This window comes from Salvia miltiorrhiza, chromosome 1 (assembly GCF_028751815.1).
Source record: "Salvia miltiorrhiza cultivar Shanhuang (shh) chromosome 1, IMPLAD_Smil_shh, whole genome shotgun sequence".
Taxonomy (NCBI): Eukaryota; Viridiplantae; Streptophyta; class Magnoliopsida; order Lamiales; family Lamiaceae; genus Salvia; species Salvia miltiorrhiza.
The window spans coordinates 75,880,667-75,901,742 of record NC_080387.1 but is presented as its reverse complement, the minus strand read 5'-3'; the positions used below and the strand labels follow the sequence as shown (position 1 = coordinate 75,901,742).

The window sequence follows — 21,076 nt, the reverse complement described above, 5'->3', positions numbered from 1 at the left end:
TTTCCAGAGAGCTGCATCTGAGCCAGACATAGCTTCTTTAATCGTCACCGGTTCGCCATCTAGCATCAAGACAACATAATCCGGTCCATAGACATTAGCTTTTCTAACTCGTTCCCCACGTCTCGGTTCTACATCCATAGGTTTAGACCTTGGTCTTTTCCTATTAGGTGGTACATGATTAGAACCCGTGGCATCATCTACTTGAGTAGAATTACTAGCTACTTCCATAGGTTTAGAACCTGTAGCATCACCATCAACTCCATCATTAGAGTTCGATGTACCTTTATCCTTGTTAGGATAGATATTTTCAAAGAATATAGCATTCCTTGATTCTATCGTTGTCCCAACATGTATATCAGGTATCTCCGATCTGTGCACTATAAAACGATAGGCACTGCTATTAAGTGCATGACCAATGAAGATACAATCCACCGTTTTAGGTCCTATTGTAACTTGCTTTGGTAAAGGCACTTCTACCTTGGCTAAACACCCCCACACTTTGAGGTATTTATACGAAGGTTTCCTTCCTTTCCATAGCTCATAGGGAGTTACATCTTTCCCTTTGAGTGGAATCTTGTTCAAGATATAGTTGGCCGTTAAGACAGCTTCCCCCCACATGTTCTGGGGTAATCCTGAACTAATCAACAAGGCATTCATCATCTCCTTAAGAGTTCGATTCTTGCGTTCAGCAACGCCGTTAGATTGTGGTGAATAAGGTGCAGTCGTTTGATGTATTATACCACTTTCGTTGCATAATTCAGCAAACGGAGCTACATATTCTCCACCTCTATCACTTCGAACCATCTTAATTCGACATCCAAGTTGATTCTCGGCTTCATTTTTGAAGTTTCTAAAAGCTTCAATAGCCTCATCTTTACTTTTCAATAAGTAAAGGTAACAATACTTTGTGCAATCGTCTATAAAGGTGATAAAGTACTTCTTGCCACCTCTAGTTTGCACGAACTTTAAATCACAAACATCGGTGTGAATAAGTTCCAATGGTTGAGTGCTCCTTTTTACCGATTTAAACGGTAACTTAGCCATTTTGGCTTCAACACAAACTTCACATTTTTCTTGTGAGTTGTATTCATCAACTTTTAGTAAATTCATTTTTACTAATCTCTTTATAGCATTTAGATTAACATGTCCAAGTCTACAATGCCATAAATCTGAACACTCAATCAAGTAAGCAGAAGAGGTTGATGCATCTTTATTGATCTTAGCCTTGGCAGGCTTACAAGCTCTTACACCAAGTTTGAAAAGTCCTTCGGAGGCATAGCCTTTCCCTAGGAACTTTCCCCACTTGCGTATTACAACATAGTCAGATTTGAAAAACAATTCAAAATCCTTATTCGTAAGCCTAAAGCCCGAAATTAAATTCTTTCGGACAGTTGGAACGTGTAATACGTCTTTCAATGTGATCTCCACGCCCGACGTGAGTTGAAGAATCACATCTCCCATGCCAAGGACTTGGGATGTCCGCTCGCTAGCCTCCATTATCGTTTTGTTTTCCACTTCCTTGTAGTTGTGGAACAACTCACGATTTATGCATATATGGACGGTAGCGCCGGTGTCCACGAACCAAGCGTTCGGGTTGTCCACATGATTCACCTCGGAGATCATGGCAGCAAAGTCATCGTGGTTCCAATCGTCGAAGTCCTTCTCGACGTTGTTCACGTTGCCATTTGCTTTCTTCCGCTTTGGCTTGCGGCAATCCTTAGCCATGTGACCTTTTTTGTCACAATTATAACATACACCATCAAACTTTGATGGTTGACTACCGCTTTGCTTCCCTTTACCCTTATTATTAGGGTTAGGGCGACCACGTTTGTTGGAGGGACCGCCTTTCTCGGCGAGATTGGCCTTTGCCTCCATCGGAGCTTTTCCCTTTTGATCACGACTTCTCACGTGATCCTCCATTTGAAGCTTGGATAACAATATCGGCACGGACATCTCCGAGCGCTCATGCTTCAAAAGGTTTTGAAATTTCCTCCAACTAGGAGGTAATTTCTCTATGATGATTGCAACGAGCAATGCATCCGCCAAGGGCATCCCTTCGGCTTGAACCTCATGTGAAAGATTTTGGAACTCTTCCACTTGGTCCATCAATGGTCGGGAGTCAACCATTTTATATTCCAACCATTTGGCAACGACATACTTGGTAGTATTCGCCTTGTCCACTTGATACTTTAGATCAAGGGCCTCCCACAATTGTTTCGCGGTTTCATGAACCTTGAAAACACGGTAGAGCCGTTCGTCCAGAGACATGAGAACGATGTTACGGCACAAGTAGTCGCCGCGACACCAGTTCAAATATCCGGCACGAATTTCTTGGCTTGTCTCCCCTTCCCCTTCACTCGGGGTTGGAGGTTTATCCTCCATTAAGAATCCGGCAAACCCCACGGTTGTGAGGTAGAATAGCATCTTCTCTTGCCAATATTTGAAGTTCTTGCCTGAGAACGTTGATGGTTTCTCGGCAAGACCAATAGTTCTAGATGTTGACGAAGAAGCCCCCGTTGATGCAAACGAGGAAAATATTGACGACGTGGTTGAACCGATGGTTGCAGAGGTGGTGGAGCCATCCATATTGACGTCGGTGTGAGCCATTTCTCGAACGTGTATCAACGGCAGAGAGATAATCTTCTTGCGATTGTTAGAACCGGGTACACGATCAAGATATTACAAAAATAATATTTTGATAAATTACAACTCAAAATAATTGAAATATTACAAAGTAAATAATTTGAGAAATTACAACTCAAATAATTCGATACAACTGAAATACACTGTATAAATAAATTATACGTATAAACAAAGTCGAGTCGAGATGAATCTCTTCCCGCAAGAAGATTATCGCCCCGGTAGTGCTCTTCGGTTTGGCGTATCTTCCCCAAAGGTAAAACGACTACGTCTCGTCGGATGTAGCACCACAATCCGGCGAGCTCCGGCGAACTTAATAGGATCAAGAACTGAGCACAAGTGTTTGCAGAGAGTGAGTGTGTAGGAATGGCAGAATGCAGTATTTGTTGGTGTTGTTCGTGCTTTCTGCATGCTCTCCACAAGTCTATTTATAGACATGTGGTAAGTATGAATTCAATACATTGAATTCCACTCCGACGGCTGGAAGCCGTAAATGTTGAAGATGATGGCCGGTGGGCGCAGTCATTGAAGAAACTCAGCTGCAAAATCGAAGTTGCCATGCAGAAGTCGTAGCAGGCGTGCTTCTGCTACTGCTGCTGTGACTGGGTTGTTGTGGGCTGGGCCAGAAAACAATTAGTTGGGCCAAGAAAAATCTGTTGGGCAAAAAATAAAAGCCCAATGGAGTTGGTCCAAAAAATAGTTTGGGCCCCAAACACCACCCCAAAGCACCAATTGCCAAGATCCAAGTCCTTGGCCGCGGCCCGCCCGCCCGTCCGTCCGATCGATCGATCGTCGTCGTCGTCGTCGGCGGCGCGCGTGTGTGTGTGCGCGCGAGGCTAGTACTTAGATCAAGCCCACTAGCAAGCCCACAAGTCAATTTATCAACTCCATGTGTTTTGCTATTCTTATACATGAAAAACATCTCTATGTTTTCCAATGTGGGATAACATAACAAATGTTATTTTCCCTCTTCAACATCCAAACTTTGACATACAATATCTCACTCATCGGAAATCGGTTTTGAGACTTCAAGTATATCACGTTGATCTACTCGAGATGTAGATTAACATACAATCATTATTTTAATTAAATAATAAATATTTAATTAAATAATAATTTCCAGATATGGCATTAAAACCATATTTCCAACACTATGTGATGTTGAGAGGCCGCTGATGTTGCACCAATGTCGATTTTTGTTTTTAAAGACAAAAAATTCTGAGGGGATGGGGCAACTAGTAGTTTATGATTTGGAAACCAAGAAGTTGGAGGATCTGGATATATATGATAATATAAATTCCATGATGATATTTTCTTACGAAGAGAGCAGATTTTCACTACCAGATTCAAAACCAATGGATGGATCCTACAGTAAGGAGGAGGAGGAGAGGGAGGATCTAGAGGACAGGAGGAGGTTGCACAAGGTGGGCAGGATGTTCAGATCAGATTTCATGTACGAGTTTGAGATTCAAAACCAAATAAGGAGTAGGAGTAGGAGTAGGAGTAGGAGATTACGACTACGAGATTCAAAACCAATCAAAGAGTAGGAGGAGTAGGAGAGGAGATTATGACTACGAGATTCAAAACCAATCAAGGAGTAGGAGAAGGAGTAGAAGAGGAGATTACGACTAGGAGATTTAAAACCAAGTAAGGAGTAGGACTGTAGGAGTAGTAGAGGATACCAGATTCAAAATCAATGGATGGATTCTACCGCAGGGTGAAGGAGAAGGAGAAGGAAGAGGACAAGAGTACAAGACTCAATGTGCAGTCGCGTCTATTATTAAAGGAATGTTAGATAGATTAGGTAGTAATAAGCTTTTGGTATTTCATACATTTGTGTCTAGTTTATATCAATATCTCTTTTCTTACTTTTGGAATCTCTGTTGTTCATTTTTAGTCTCAACCAAGAAGTTCTTTTTGGAGTATGATTTATCAAAATATCAATTTGATTTATGAATCTTTTTGGTGTTGTTGTAATGCATTTTGTTGAGAGGTATGGTTTCACTTTATCGTTGTTTCTTTTGTGTTGTTCCGTGCAATCATCCAATGACATTGATGAAGTTTACATACATATTCATTGTAAAATACTATATTATTATTCTTTATATTTAGTGTATTATTTGCTAGGTTAAGTCATATTAACACAATTTTAAAAAATGAATATCTTTACAGCCCTACTTATATTTTGATATACATTGGCTTAGCTCTTTTGTGAACTCTTGTTGACTGCATCATAGCTTGGATTTATCAGTTATGCTTTATGAATTTGATCAATAGTTTCTGATGTCAAGGATAAAAAAAATGCAACTATAAATTAAATAGTACGAGAGCATTACCTCATAAGTCTACACATGATTATAAAAATTGTATCATCAAAATGATCTGCAAAAAACCTAAAAACTTGAATAAATCACGCAGTCCTAAACATCTTCTTGAACTGTTTTTTTAGACAAAAACACACAAGCATATTAAAGAAACCAAATAGTAATTAATGCCAACACTATTGTCTCCTCACTTGATTCCTGACTACTCTTCTTTCTTGCCCGTCTTCTTCTTCTGATTCTGGCATCGCATATATCTTCAAAAACCTCTTCTACTTTTCCAAAGTATTTCTCTCTGAAGCGTCGGCTCAACAAAAGTAGCCACACAATGATTCCTAAGCCCACAAAATATCCAACTGCAGCACATACGTATTCCCACTAAATCTCCCTCTTCTCTTCCCCATTTTCATCTTCTTGTGGCGCCAAATGATCACTGCCATCACTATCAGTACTGCAGCTTATGTTGAGATTGAAACCGCACAACCCCGCATTCCCTTTAAAGGAATCAGCTGAAAATGTTTGAAACTGACGCCCATTTGGGATCTCTCCAACCAGCTCATTGAGGGACTTTGGGATTTTTCCTTGTAAAGTATTGTTGTTAAGATTCAAATATGATAGGAAACAATACATAGGAAAATTATGTGGAATGCTACCGCTGATGTTGTTTTGGCTTAGATCTAACTCTGAAATGTTTTCAAGTAAACAAGGGGGTATGCTGCCACTTAATCTATTACCAGACAAATCAAGAAGACGGAGGTTCGTGTTACTGCAGAGGGAGGTTGGAATTGATCCACATAAATTGTTATTAGCAAGAGAGAAGTCGTAGAGTTGAGACGCAAGTGGAATGAGCAGGTGCAACTCACCCTTGAGCTGGTTAGATTGCAAGTATAGCTTTTGAAGAGAAGCTGCAGGTATATGGTAAGGCCTTTTTTTTTCTACTTATTCTTGTCGTCATATTTTAACACAGGTCAAATTAAAGTAATAATTATTGAGGATATATAGAATAGTGGTATATACATATTCAAATTTGAATAGAAAACCAGTTGTTCTATCATTCAAAGGGTACTCACCGAGATCAAATTTTTTTATATACTAACATATATTACAAGTTTAGGATTCATATAAAACATGTTCTTATCTTAACTTCAAATATTCATGAAGCGAGTCTCTTCTAAATCACACATATTTCCATAAAAAAATACAAGTCATTCACATATATAATAAAACGAAGAACATACACTGAAATCCCCAAATAAATCAGCTTTAGGGTTGAAAGCAGTAATGATTATCAAGGTTCATAATATTCAATTAAACAGTCACGAGGGAGCTGGCCGTCCCAAAATAACTTGAATAAGTTGGCAGCATGTTGGGGACAGCGATTAGGATCAATGCGACATATTTGGAGGTGAGTTAAGGTTTGATTACCCTTGAACCAAATATTCAAGGCTTCTACATAATCAGGGCTCAACCTACCAATACCCCTATAAGCCGATTCCATGCCGTATCTACAAGCGTTGCCAACCTGCCAGTTGATATCCGACAACAAGTCCGACAACAAGTCTCCACGTGCGTAATGCCTTAAGCATTAATCCAAATAAAATTCTGTATCATTTAACTCAAAATTAAATGATGGATCGGAATTGAAGTCTGAAGCATCGCCGAAAGACAGCAATGAGAAGACGACGAATGCGGCGATCAGCAATGAGAAAACCAACACGAATGCGGCGATCGCGTTTCGCCTCTTGCTTTCCATGCCCTACCTATAGATGCTTTAATTTCTTTGGACTAAGTTTTTCTTTTTATTCGTCTTCTCATTTTGTTAGGATCAATTCACCAGAATATATATTACTACTTCGTTGTGGGCACTGATTTCATATTATGGTAGGAAAATATATTAGAATATCTATATCTATACCTATTATAAAAGAGCCTTATTTTACAAAATTTGATTTGCCTATTATATCCCTCATATATATAATTAATTTAAGGTCAATTGTGTAATTTAATATATTATACATATAATATATCTATAAATATATTATGGTTTATCCTTTATATTTTAATAGTTATTTAAGTAGTAGTTTCCATTAGGACTCTTCATCATATAAGTTACTATTTTTTTATTATATAATTTTAATAATTTAGAATTAAAAAATACTACAAAGAATTACAATTTTAATTTTGCTAGAATCTTTGGAATTAAAATTAATTAAGATGAAACCTATAAAATAAATATGAAGAAAAAATTAAGTGATGTTTAATTAAATAAAATTAAATTTTAATTTTAATTTTATGAGTTCTATTACATTATACTTTTAAAATATAATAGGTATAGATTAATCAATATTTGATTCAAAAAATACATTAAAATGATAAATATTGCTATAAAATAAAATAAAATATAAATTTACATCCATAACAATTTCTTCATTAAAATAATTCTTTTCTACGTGCGAACGCACGTCATCTCTACTAGTATAATTAAGTCACGAATAGGCTGATTTTAGTGTCATCAGTCAAATCATATTGTAACATGCAGGAAAAGTGATGTGTCACCCACTCATTGGCTGGAACACCACATTTTATTAATTTGGTTTGGAATTGTTTCAGACCAACACATTATCATTAAGCATATCAATTTAATCTATGCATTTGGGTGCACCTTGAATAGCACCATTATCATTTGGGTGCAAGGTCTTGTGAAAAGGACAAAAAAAAAAAAAATGCAACTATAAAATAGTACGAGACCAATTTACCTCGTAAGTGTACACATGATGATAAAATTTGTATCATCAAAATGATATGCAAAAAACCTAAAAACTTGAATAAAAATCACGCGGTCCTACACATCTTCTTGAACTGTTTTTTAGACAAAAACACACACAAGCATAATTAAAGAAACCAAATAGTTATTAATGTCAACACTATTGTCTTCTCATGACTTGATTCCTCAGTGCTACTCTTCTTGCATGTCTTCTTCTTCTCCTTCTTCTGATTCTGGCATCGCATATATCTTCAAACACCTCTTCCACTTTTCCAAAGTATTTCCCTCTGAAGCTTCGGCAGAACAAAAGTAGCCACACAATGATTCCTAAGCCCACAACATAGCCAAGCGCAGCAGATACGTATTCCCACTCTATCTCACTCTTCTCTTCCCCATTTTCATCTTCTTTTGGCCACAAATGATCGCTGCCATCAGTAGGACTGCAGCTTATGTTGAGATTGAAACCACACAACCCCGCATTCCCTTTGAAGGAATCAGCTGAAAATGTTTGAAACTGACGGCTATTTGGAATCATCCCGACCAGCTTATTGTAGGAGAGATTCAAGACTGAAAGGAATGAGAGGCCTGCAAGCTCCACCGGTATTGGCCCGGTGAGTCGGTTTCCAGAGAGGTCGAGTGATTCGAGATTCCTCAACTGACCAAATGAGTTTGGGATGCTTCCATTGAGGGCATTATGGGAGAGGTTGAGAAGATGAAGTAAGCCAAAATCACCAATTGCAGTTGGCATCTCTCCTCCGAAATTATTGCAAGACAAATCAATGGTGCCAGAGTCTGCCCAAATCTTATCAATCTGACGGATTACCCCTTTAATGGTTAATGTTATGATAGAGCTCCACAATTCGCTGCGACCTGATTCCGACATTGAACTCCAACTAGAAAAGTTTATCGATTCCAGATTCCCACTGAAATGATTGGAAGATATATCTAGAATTTGGAGATATGGCCAGCTCATGTTGTGACATCTCACCTCTCCATGGAATTTGTTGGAGCGCAAAACAAGAAGTTGCAACCACCCCCTGGATGATGATAGCATGCACGGGAAACTGTCAGTGATGTTGTTGTTCCCAACATTCATGAAGTACAACTCCACGCATCTTTCAAGGGACTTCGGGATTTTCCCTTCTAAAGTATTATTGTTAACATCCAAATAGTATAGGCTACAATCCATTGGAAAATTATCTGGAATACTACCGCTGATGTTGTTTCTCCCCAAATTGATCGCTCCAATGTATTGCTCAAGTAAGCAAGGGGGTATGCTGCCACTTAATCTATTGCCAGACAAGTCAAGAACATCGAGGTTCGTGGCACTGCAGAGGGAGGTTGGAATTGATCCACTTAAACTGTTATTAGCAACAGACAAGTACCAGAGTTGAGACTCGGGTGGAATGGGCAGGTGCAACTCACCCTTGAGCTGGTTAGAGTCCAAGTATAGGACTCGAAGAGAAGCAGGGATATGGTAAGGCTTTTGCAGATGTGTTAGAAGATTGAAAGAGAGGTTCAAATACTGAAGCTGTGTTCCCCAAATCCAACTAGGTATCTCCCCACCAATTCGATTGTCTGAGAGATCCACTTCTTCTATATCCAAATGTTTGATGAAATTAGGAAAATGGGACAAGTTGCAAGAAGCTAGTCCTAAGTATTTTAGTTGGAGACTTCCATATGAAGTTGAATTGAGGTTGCCTACATCTACTGACAATCTATTGTGAGATAGATCAAGTAGGGTTAGATTGGCAAGGTTTTGACATTCGTCTAGTTGCAAAGTGCCATTAAACTGATTGTAGCTAAGATCAAGTCCCAACAATGAAGGGAGAGCAAAGAGAGAGTGGGGAATATTACCAAGGAATGAATTACTTGACAAATCTAAATAAACAAGATTGGAAAGACCTTCAAACAGCGTAGAAGAAAGTGAGCCTGTGAATGAATTACCTGACAAATCGACACAAATCAGGTTGGTTAGGTTAGCAAAGGTGGATGGAATCGAACCCTTCAAACCGCAGTTAGCAAGAGTCAAGGTGGTCAAACTTGGAAAATTGGCAAACAAGTCTGGAAGTTCTGTTGAAAGATCGTTCTCATCTAGTCGAAGGATGGAAAGGGAATGGAGTTGCCCAAAGGACTTAGCTAAAGGGCCAGACAAACCACAAGAACGCAAGCTCAAGGTGGTGAGGTTGGGTAAATATGATGATATAATGTGGCTCCATTTTCTGCTCTCATGAGGGGAAGTAACATTGACACTATCAAGATAGAGCTCTCGAAGCCCTGTTAGATTTTGGATAAGCATCTCCAGTTTCACAGATGTTGTCAAATAGGAGATATCGAGACTAACCAACCTCCTCAAGGAAGAAATTTCAGCTGGAACCTGCCCACCAAATCCAGCATTGGATAAATTCAAGTGTGTCAAATAAGTCAGATTGTGAATACCTCTTGGAATGAGAGTGTAGTTGATATAATTGAAGGCTAGATTTAGCTTTTGCAGATGCATAAGTTTGAAAAGACTCGATGAATCCGCGATTTCACCAGCAATGGAATCATTATCGAGCTGCAAACTGATGACGTAGCCAGCAGCATCACATTCCACACCGGGCCACTTGCAGCACTCATCACTTTCATTCCATTGCACAAGTTTTGTTGAAATAGAAGGATCGAAGAACAACTCATTCCTGAATTGAAGCAACAAGGTTTTTTGATGGTGAAGGCATTGGATATTGTAAGAATGAGTACTCAAAATGAAGGAGACAAGTATAGAAATGAATAGTAACTTTGGAAGCATTGTGTGAGTGTGTTATGAACAAAATTGCTGCAATGAGATTTATAGCTTTATATTGCCACTGGAAAGTCTTATTAAGAAAGACTAATAAATATTTCTAATATTTAATTCAATATCTAATAGTAGAATATTTTTTTATTAGTTTATTTGTGTATTTTCCTATCCATCTATTTTCCAATGCTTTGCTAAGTACCTAAGTCTTAATTGCATCAAAATTTCAAAGTCTGGGTCGTCCACATTAATGTTAGCGTGTTGAACAAAGTAATAGTTTGTTCATATATTCCACATGTAGGCCAATGCAAGATATGGTAGAAAGACTTCCAACACAATTGACTTGAAGGACTAAATAAACTTGTGCTTAGGTCAATATACCATTTCTATACCGAATTATTATACTTAATTAAACGAGGTGAAATTCTTTGCAAACAATAAATTTTCAATTATTTAAATCATATTTCATTACAAATAATTTCTTTTATAAAATAATCTTTTTTGGCCTTCTTTTATAAAATAATATTAAGAACAAACTATACAAAACCAACTTGAAGCCCACCAAAGTCAGCCTAGTTGAACCCACAGAACATGCCAATTTCGATCCACTATCATGGGCCCAGCCAAGGCCCAATTTACAGGCAAATCCTAAGCCAAGCTTGGCCCAAATAATTTTTAAAGCCCGGCCCAGACCATTACAAGTAATGAAAAACATATTACACGTTCCTAGCAAACAAATTGAAGACCTCAACTTCACCAAAAGTTGGGCAAAATTTGTTTTGATCCACAAATGAAAGCTACTTAGGAGAATCGTCAATGTCTTAATGAATCAAAACTCTCCCAAATGAGTCCAAACAGTAGAATTCTTTAGAGATGAGATGAGATGAGATGAGATAATAGATTCACTTCACTCAGAAAAGTATCGACACGTGTCACCCCCTTAGCCTCATAAACTCCCAGTTTCAAATATCCACAACACTTAAATCAGTTAAAATCCCAACTCCCCTTCCCATCCTCTGCTTTCCCTCCCACTTTTCACACACTACACACACTCACAACCGTCTTACTTCACACTCTTTTCACACACAGACACACACTGTGTCTCTGCTGCAGTTTCAATGGCGGCGGCGGCGGCGGTGGCAGAGCTAATTCCATACACTTCAGCGCATACAAAGACTGCCCATCATTTTTCTTCGGAGTTTTCCTATGCATCCACCAGAATTTCCGGCCACCGCCGCCTGCGCCTCCGGCCAATCCAGAACTCGAGAATTAGGTGCTCCGTCACTTCCAAGTAAGTCTCTTTTGCCTGCAGCTTATGCAGAATTCTGTTTTTGAGGTTTTCTTGATTGAGTGAAGTTGAAGTTGATGCCTTTCTGCAGTGAAGTTGAAGCGCCGGCGGCGGTGAAGTTAGGGGAACTGAAGAAGAAAGCTGATTGCTATGGGGTTTTCTGCCTCACTTATGATCTCAAAGCTGTGAGTTTTTTATTGCACACACTGCGCTCGACATAATTCTCCACTGTTTCTTTTTTGTTAGACTTAATTGTTTGTGTACGAGGTTTTGAGAGCTAGAATTAGTAGTAGTTGATTTTTTTTTCTTTCATTTCATGGTTTTTTGTTGAACTAGTCAAATAAAGCCAAGAAAATTTAGGTAATATACAAATATTTGAAATAGATCAATGGTGGGAATAAGCAGGGGCGGATCCAGGAATTTTGTTGGGGGGCTGAACTTGCACGGGGGTTCCGCTCCCGAAAATTTTTTTGGGGATATAATATATAGTAATTAATAAATAATTGTTTTTTTGTCATTAGATCAACAACAATAGTAAAAACCTACAATAGTTTCATTCATTACCATGTCTATTACATTACAAATAATCTATGAATAGACACTTGGCGAACCCGAGCTAGTCGTCTCTGTTTGAGAAAGAAACGACAGTTGATTTCGACGTGTACTCATTGACTGAAAACGTTGCAAGATCTTCTCGTTGTCAATAGTTGAGAAAATTTCTTCTCAATATACACGACCAAACTGTCATTCATCAACTCATCTTTCATACGGTTTCGCAAATCAGTCTTAACAATCTTCATTGCAGACAATGCTCTCTCAACAGAAGCAGTAGCTACGGGTAAAACCAATGTCAACTCAATCATTCGAAAAACCAATTGAAAAACTAAATGATTACCACTTTTAACCATTTCCTGAGCAAGACTTCCCAAATTGGTAATTGCTGAAAATCGAGAATCATGCCGAACAAATGCTATGAAATTACGGAGTTGTTGTGGAAGACATAAACAATCACCTAAAGAAACAATGCACAAAATGCACATTAATAATGAAATCAAGAAGTAATTGTGAAATCAAGACATAGTTTATTATTATTTTTTATTTCTATATTAAAAATTAAAAAAAAAATCAAAATTTGGGGGGCTCTAGCCCCCCCTAGCCCCCCTGGATCCGCCACTGGGAATAAGTGAAGATTGAATGTTTCATCATACAAACCTCTTGAGACATTATTACATTGCTTCATTTGCTTAGATCAGAACCGATGTCCTGATGTGCGGATGCACGTTTTGTGTGTGTGTCGTTGGTAGGAAGAGGAGACGAAGTCGTGGAAGAAGATGGTTAACATTGCTGTCTCTGGTGCTGCGGGGATGATATCCAATCATCTTCTCTTCAAAGTAAGAATTTTTTTTACTCCAATAATATATAAGTTGGGATTCTATTGAACAATCAATGCAGAAATGAAGGCTTCATTGTGAAGTATTTACAAGTTTTTGAGTAATAAATTTTTCTGATCTTTCAGCTTGCTTCTGGTGAGGTTCTTGGACCTGATCAGCCAATTGCACTGAAATTATTAGGATCCGAGCGATCACTGCAAGCGCTTGAAGGTACGAGTTTACCAAGTTTGCACCGATGTATGCAACCATTTGTGTCTTTTTGAATGGCTTAGAAAGCTAAATTTGAGATTTGAATTATATTATAAGTTGGTGTTGATCTTTACACACTTGGAAGTTGAAAACATACATGTTTCATATCTTTGTATAGCTAAGCCCTGCAAATCTTGTTTATCTGAATACGAATAAAGCAATGCCATATCGTTGCAGGGGTGGCAATGGAGCTCGAGGACTCTTTGTTTCCTCTACTAAGGGAAGTGAGCATCGGCATTGATCCATACGAAGTGTTCCAAGATGCTGATTGGGCACTTCTGATTGGTGCCAAGCCTCGTGGCCCTGGGATGGAGCGAGCAGAGTTGCTAGACATAAATGGACAGATTTTTGTCGAGCAGGTGTCTTTCTTCTTCGTCTTCTTCTTCCTCGTATCAATTTACTTATATACGTGTATGTGCATATTGATCACCTCCGGCTGTTGCAGGGGAAAGCCCTCAATGCTGTTGCTTCCCGTAATGTGAAGGTGATCGTCGTGGGCAACCCTTGCAATACCAAGTAAATTTGACGATGTTCATCTTTTTATTTCTTCTCGTTTCTTCGTTATCTCAGCAACGTCTTACTAATGTATTTTCTTTCCTTTGAAGTGCATTGATCTGTTTGAAAAATGCTCCAGATATTCCTGCCAAAAACTTCCATGCTTTGACTAGGTTAGATGAAAATAGAGCAAAATGTCAGGTACATTTCTTTCCTTTGAAGTGCATTACACCATTGTTGTCTCGACGTAGAAGATGACAGCAAAGTGTCTTGTTGGTGTGATTCGCAGCTCGCCCTAAAGGCAGGAGTTTTCTACGACCAAGTGTCGAATATGACCATTTGGGGAAACCACTCCACCACTCAGGTAAACTCCAAACTTGGTTGATAGTAATTAAACTTTTTTCTTGTGTTTTGATCGCGTTCTTCAATTGGTTTTCAGGTTCCCGACTTCTTGAATGCTAGGATCAACGGCGTGCCCGTCAAAGAGGTAATCAAGGATACTAAATGGCTGCAAGAAGAGTTCACACAGGTGGTCCAAACGGTAAGTCATGGCTATAGTTCAGATAGATCATGTCTGATTTCGTGAAACCGGTAATAGCTCAATTCTAAATTTGCATTTTTCAGAGAGGTGGTGTTCTCATTAAGAAATGGGGAAGATCCTCAGCAGCATCAACTGCTGTCTCCATTGTCGACGCCATGAGGTCTCTTGTAACGCCTACGCCTGAGGGCGATTGGTTCTCATCCGGTGTAAGAATATAAACTCAACTGTATGAACTTAATGCTTCTAGGAACATCATATACTTACATTTATACTTCTAGATGTTCTTAGTAGCGCCTCGGCTCATCAAATATAGCGTCGTCTCTATTCTGAACTTGCAACGGGTTTTTAGGTATATACAGCCGGTAATCCATACGGTATAGCAGATGATATCGTCTTCAGTATGCCGTGCAGATCTAATGTGAGTTCTTGCCCGTTTGTACGAGTTCGTGGCCAACGTAAACAGCTTCTAACTTGTGATTCCTCTTATTTGTAGGGAGATGGAGATTATGAACTCGTGAAGGACGTGGAATTCGACGACTACCTGTGGAATCGAATCAAGAAGGTAAAGACTCATTGCATTACTTGTTATCTTACATCTTTTCTGGTTCAATTTATGCATATGTATCTCTTGTGTATTTGCAGACTGAAGCTGAGCTGCTTGCAGAGAAGAAATGTGTAGCTCATCTTACAGGAGAGGTAAGAATTTTGAGACTTGTGATCATCATAATTCATAATAGTTGAAAACTAGACTGAAATGTGTAGCATTTTTCTTGAGTTTGAGTTTTGAGTTTTGCTTGAAATCTGTGATTAGGGTATTGCTGTCTGTGATCTTCCCGGAGACACCATGCTTCCCGGAGAAATGTGAGATTTTTTCCGGCCACCGTCGCGCGTTATCGGCTCTTGTCTTCTGCTGTGATTATGTATGTAGAATAGCACATTTGCACTAATAATGGGTGCATTTGCAGCCCAAAATCCATACATATACACCAACTCATTTTGATCTCTGATGTGAAACGCCATTTGCATTCTAAATTCAACACCCTTCTCTATTATGATTCTATTCACACACACACACACAAGAGAGAGAGAGAGAGAGATCCCAGCGGCCATATCAAACTTGGGTTAAAGATAGAAATATTGATAGATACTAACATATCCTCAGTCAAACCAGATTCTACTACGTTTCTAAATATAGATATATATTAACCACTGCAAAACTAAACAAAAATGGCAAAAAATTGGCGTATGTAGCGTTATAAGCTAAGTAGAAAAATATCTGGCAAGTTCAGATAATTTTTTTTCAGCTTTCACTTGACGCCTATATAGTTCCCAAACCTGAAGCTCATCATTGAGAAGATTAGGATCCAGAAAAATATGAAGCAGAGCCAACCACGAGAGATCGCGGAATCAGCCTTCCCCGGGACGATACGAACACTCGATTCCAAACTCGAAGAGCCATCGTCACCACGTGAAAAGCCAAAAGAAAGGACGATGTTGAAGTCCTCGTCCTTGCCGGAGGACTGGTCTGTCCCTTTGCCACACGTGTTCAAGTTTCTTATCCGAATTGTGCTGGCGCTGAGCTCCACTGAACTGGGAGATCGAGTAACAAAATTGAGACGGCGAATTGCATCTTTGGAGGGAAACTCTGCAGCATATGCTGGTGGAGCGTGGATGTTGCCCAGCATTCGACTTGCCTGTTTGATATACGGGTACTGGATATCTGCAGCATATGGAAACCGAGTAAGGCAACCGGAAAGAAGACTGAGGATTGTATGGAGCATATCATTCATGCTGAATGCATTACGCAATAATTAAATGATCAAAACTAGAAGACTTCCATTACCTGATTGATATTCTGTAGACGTGTGCTTATTGGGTGAGAATGCAGCATCAAAGTTATTATTGTCGATAAGTTGTCCACTTGGCAATATCGCTTTCTCAGTTTCATTGCCCACATTCTGACAAAAACAGAAACGCACCTAAAGATCAGTATTTTGAAGCACAAGTAGACACAAGCAAACTTCAGGTGTATCCTTACCATCTGAGGAAGCAATGTCTGATTAGAAGCAAGATCCTCGTTTCCAAAGATCATGGCAGGATCACTTGAAAAGTAAAGTGAACTATTATCATCACTAGCATCAAGATATTCCGCAAGCATATCAAAAGTACTAGTATTAGTTTCATAAGGATTTGAGAGATCATTAGCTTCAATGAATCCTTCATCAGCATTTGGGAAATTTTCAAAAGAATCGAGGAATGGTTCATTCAGGAAGAGACTAAGATCATCAGCAAATTCAGAGTTCCCAGACTTGCTGCATGCACCAAGGCCCTCCTGTTTGGCAGGTAAATTTTGTATGTTCGGATCATAACACATCTTGGATTCACCATAGCCATCACCTGCAAATTCGAAGGGATTCTGGGTACCACCAAAAGTATTAGTAGCTTCGCCATCATGGCTGCCATCTGAGCTGACAGGAGTAATGTTCAAAGGAACATCTGACCCAAGAATCTGGCATTAAAAAAAAAAGTATACTACTTGAGTGAGTATCATGAAATGAACAAAGATGTAGAAGGATGGTTTCTTACATTAAAACATTATATGCAAACCAAAAAATTATTGTCAAAAGTGCAAACCTGCTGAAGATCGTCGCAGTTCAGATATGCATTATCACCAAAGTCAATTTCCTGCCTAGCATCGTCCTGTGGAACCGATACCAACTCATCATCATCCCATTCCTCTTCCACAAATGGTGCCCCATACTGCTCACCATTCTTTGGCCCTGAACCACTCTTTTGAAAGATTCGGCAGACAACAAACGCATCCTACTCCACAAAAGTTATGCCAATAAAAAATAGATCTAGAATAATAGTACTAATGCACTGTTTTTTCATATGATAGTTGAAATATTAAAAACTGGGCTATCTGGCCACTAATCAACTGCATCACATTATTACTTCATGGGAAGAGCATTTTTTTTTCTTATAAAAAACTCAAATCAGGAATGTGGCCATAGCTTACGAATTGCAATTAAGGAAATCAGAGTGGAAAAACTACTTATATAGCAAAAATTAATTATAGCATCTGAATATGAGGTTGATATCATATTAAGTAAGGTCCATATTTAATGATTTTTTGTCCTTAGTCAATCAACAAGCCCCAACTTACTCCAGCATCCTACCCCGAGGCATTGCATTAGTTTCCTCGCAACATCATCCTTGCTTATGCTTCCAATTAGTGTGTCTGCGGGGTGGTGGAGGAGTACTATAAAAACTCATGATGAGACATGACCATGCAACCAATACAACCCACCTTAGCAGCTCCAGCGTTCTCCAACTCCGAACCAGCAAGCCTGTACTCGTGCATGACCCAGTTACTCCTCTGACCCTTGGGGGCCCGTCCACAATGATAAACAAGAGTTTTCTTCATACCAACAATCTGCCTTTTGTGATATACGGGCCTATCCTTTCCTGTCGTCTTCCAATACCCCTTTTCAGTTGCCCGGTTTGTTCTCGCTCCATTGCCATACTTCTTGTCCAGGAAACTGAAGAAATACCACTCCAAATCTCTGGTCTTCAGCTTTGACATGTCTAGAACAACCAAAATCATATAATAAGCTACAGTTAACACGTGAGGCGTAAATGAACTACTAGTTAAATTGTCCATATAAACACATACAGCCATATATAAATGCGCAGCATATTAGGCGAAAGAGTGTTTTCTACCCATTATCTGTATAAAGGAAGAAACTTTACAAAATTGATATTCACCAATCACCATCTTCACTGACAAATGACAATCAAAATTACAGGGGGTTTGACTTGTTTTCCCCTCTCAATCTCGATTCAAGAAGCCACCTACGAAGAATTCAGCTCGATTATTGCTGTCACTAATCACTTAACTCGGTAATTAACCAATATCACATCCAAAAGAAATCAGCATCTTCGTAAAGAAAGGGCACAAATTTGTACAATACAATCCCACGTCTAAAAATTCTTAACCTAATAATCAAAGTTGCAACAATATTGAAATACATAATAAATATCGTATCGCATTAACAAAAAAAGGCGCAGCCACACACCGAGATCATGATCAACAATTCGATCTCACGAAACCCTAACTCCGTACCCTCTCAATCAGCTAATAAAAGCAAACGCTTAATCGCCAAAACACACACACGCGCGCACGAAGGGGTGGTGAGAGAGACATACATGGAAGATCCCAGGGCTCGACCTTGTAGACATCGACATCAGTAATAGCGTCGAATCGGCAAAATTTTCCGCTGGTTTTTCGCCGCAGATAATACTGCACCAATTCCTCATCGGTCGGGTGGAATCGGAAGCCCGGACCGAGCATATTCGACATGCTTGATGGTTTCTTCCGGCTCGTTTTCAGCTCCATTGCATTAAATTAATGACTCAAATAATTCCGAATTTCAATTGTGATTAGGATCTAGAAGGAAGGTTTTGTAGGGGAGGGGTGGGGTGTGGTGGGTTGGGGGTGGTTAGTGGGGTTGATAGGAGGGGATCGCCATTGCCATTGGAGGTGAAGCTTTTGGAGGAAAAATAGCCTAATTTTGCTTTATGAAGGGCGGATAAATTGACGGTGACGGTGACGGAGCTGACGTAAGTTAGGTTAAGTGAAGGCGCCCGCTGTTAAATATGCGACGGCGTTATAGCGTTCATTAGTTTTCTCAATTTAAAGTTAAATTAATATTTTGAAATCATCTATTTGGTTGATCTCTTTTTCTTTGGGAATTGCATCGTTCAATTTGCTCCGTAATTTATCAAAAAAAAAAAAAATTGCTCCGTAATTTATGGTATTAATTAACTATGTTGCAAAGTTATTTTAAAAGCTAAATATAATAAAAAGTAATTTACATACATATATTAATATTAATATGCTAAATCCATGTAATAATATGGCCCAATATTTTTTATCCTTTATTTGAATAAAATGGGCCTTTTTAAGTGGGCTTTTGATTTGGATATGCTATAATTTGGTGGCGCAAGCGCATCCGTCACAACATAGTTTGACTTGACTGAGTGTACGATTTTTGGTTGACTAATCTACACGTGACTGAAATTGAGTTACGTAGCGTGATTGGATATGATATAAAATTATTTTATTTTAGATCCTTTTTTTCTTTGATAATTTATTTTTAGTTGGTTACGTGATATCTATCCTCTGCTATATTTTTTCTTCAATTAGATGTTTCAGTTGAACGTTTCTTTCAAAACCAACTTTTTATTTTGATTACTTTTTTCTTCTGCAATAGATTGTCACGAGAAGTTTTGTTTTATTGTTATTTGTAAATGATATAATAGCAAATTTTCTTTATTTTATTAGTGATACATTTAATTCTTTTATTTTCTTTTATTTTCTAATTCTAGATCTTGAAAGGAAAAATCTTGAATATGTCAAGGTGAATGACAGAACAACTTTTCGAAAGTTGAAATAAAATCTAGATTTAAAATATTTGTTTTTCCTAAAATAGTTGTTCTTTCTATAAAAGAAAATGACAATTATTTTTCTGGCGGAAGAAAGCACGTTTTATAGTTTATAGGTAAACAATTGTTAAATCTTTCCCATTTCATCTTTTATTTCTATTTATGTCGAATTCAAGAAATTTTGTATACCTTCAGTTAAAATTAAATTATTATTTACATATACTTGTGAAAATAAATATTTTTACATATAGATTTTGAAAATAGTTAATTTTAAATTTGCATAGTGAAAAGGAATAAATAATTATGAAGCAGACACCTTTAAATTGTAACGGCAATAGCTTAGGCCTCAAGGAATGGCCCCACACCCCAATCATACCTGTCATTATCATATATGCATCTTGGATTCTTCCAATTTACTATTCTTTTCATTAAAATTAAATAAATTAACAATTATCCAAAAGCCACATATGCGCTGTACAGGTAAATTTTATTTTATAAAATATATTCAGGTGATAATTATTAGTATTCTTTTAATTTTGGCCGCACGAATAGTTATATTTAAATAGGTAATACACCTTTTTGTAGTGCCAATTATTTATGGCGCTTTTCTATCTAAAATATCTGGAATAATTTAATAAATCTAATACTCCCTCCCCTCCGTCCCCAAAATAAGTTCCTCTTTGGGGACGGCACGAGTTTTAAGGAAAAGTGGTAAAGTGTATTGATAGTAGGGCTGCAATTTTCGACACAACACGAAAACACGACACGAAACCGCACGAAATTAATGGGTTAGTAACACGCACGATAAGGTTCGGGTCCTTATCGGGTCGACCTGATAATTTTGGGTCAGGTTGGGTTGGATTCGGGTCGGATTCAGGTAACCCGATAGTGATATTATTATTTTTATTAAATATTTATTTTAATTTTTAAATTTTCGATTTCTTAGTTTAGGCCTTAGGGTTTCATACATTTCAAATTTCAATCAATTATTTGCACTAGAGATTGGTTGTTTGGAGAAAAAGGTATGAGTTTTTTGTGTTATTAATGTTAACATTTTATATTATTGATATATATTTAATATTAATTCATATTTTTTTTCGTTCAAAGCCTTCAAAAGCGAAGTACCAGCATCTAAGTTAGCCGAAGACTTTCTACATGGCGAT

The 21,076-nt window shown here is 38.2% G+C and overlaps 3 protein-coding genes across 3 annotated transcripts; 1 reads left to right on the top strand and 2 right to left on the bottom strand.

Annotated features, from left to right (window-relative positions):
* Nucleotides 1-7,885: 7,885 nt before the first annotated feature.
* Nucleotides 7,886-10,513, bottom strand: LOC131013707 (receptor-like protein 7). The gene has a single exon (XM_057941823.1). The coding sequence runs from the start codon at nucleotides 10,511-10,513 to the stop codon at nucleotides 7,886-7,888; it is 2,628 nt and encodes an 875-aa protein (XP_057797806.1).
* Nucleotides 10,514-11,483: 970 nt separating this feature from the next.
* On the top strand, nucleotides 11,484-15,502 carry LOC131006293 (malate dehydrogenase [NADP], chloroplastic). Its single transcript, XM_057933491.1, has 14 exons — nucleotides 11,484-11,792; nucleotides 11,881-11,974; nucleotides 13,094-13,180; nucleotides 13,306-13,390; nucleotides 13,607-13,788; nucleotides 13,875-13,945; nucleotides 14,035-14,125; nucleotides 14,214-14,288; nucleotides 14,364-14,465; nucleotides 14,549-14,671; nucleotides 14,815-14,883; nucleotides 14,959-15,027; nucleotides 15,108-15,161; nucleotides 15,277-15,502. The coding sequence occupies exons 1-14, from the start codon at nucleotides 11,620-11,622 to the stop codon at nucleotides 15,328-15,330; spliced, it is 1,329 nt and encodes a 442-aa protein (XP_057789474.1). The 5' UTR covers nucleotides 11,484-11,619; the 3' UTR covers nucleotides 15,331-15,502.
* An 80-nt stretch (nucleotides 15,503-15,582) lies between these two features.
* LOC131006292 (NAC domain-containing protein 78-like) lies at nucleotides 15,583-19,200 on the bottom strand. The gene is made up of 6 exons (XM_057933490.1): nucleotides 18,675-19,200; nucleotides 17,776-18,053; nucleotides 17,100-17,288; nucleotides 16,504-16,974; nucleotides 16,309-16,423; nucleotides 15,583-16,185 (listed from the first exon to the last, which is right to left on the bottom strand). The coding sequence occupies exons 1-6, from the start codon at nucleotides 18,862-18,864 to the stop codon at nucleotides 15,773-15,775; spliced, it is 1,656 nt and encodes a 551-aa protein (XP_057789473.1). The 5' UTR covers nucleotides 18,865-19,200; the 3' UTR covers nucleotides 15,583-15,772.
* Between the last annotated feature and the right edge of the window lie 1,876 nt (nucleotides 19,201-21,076).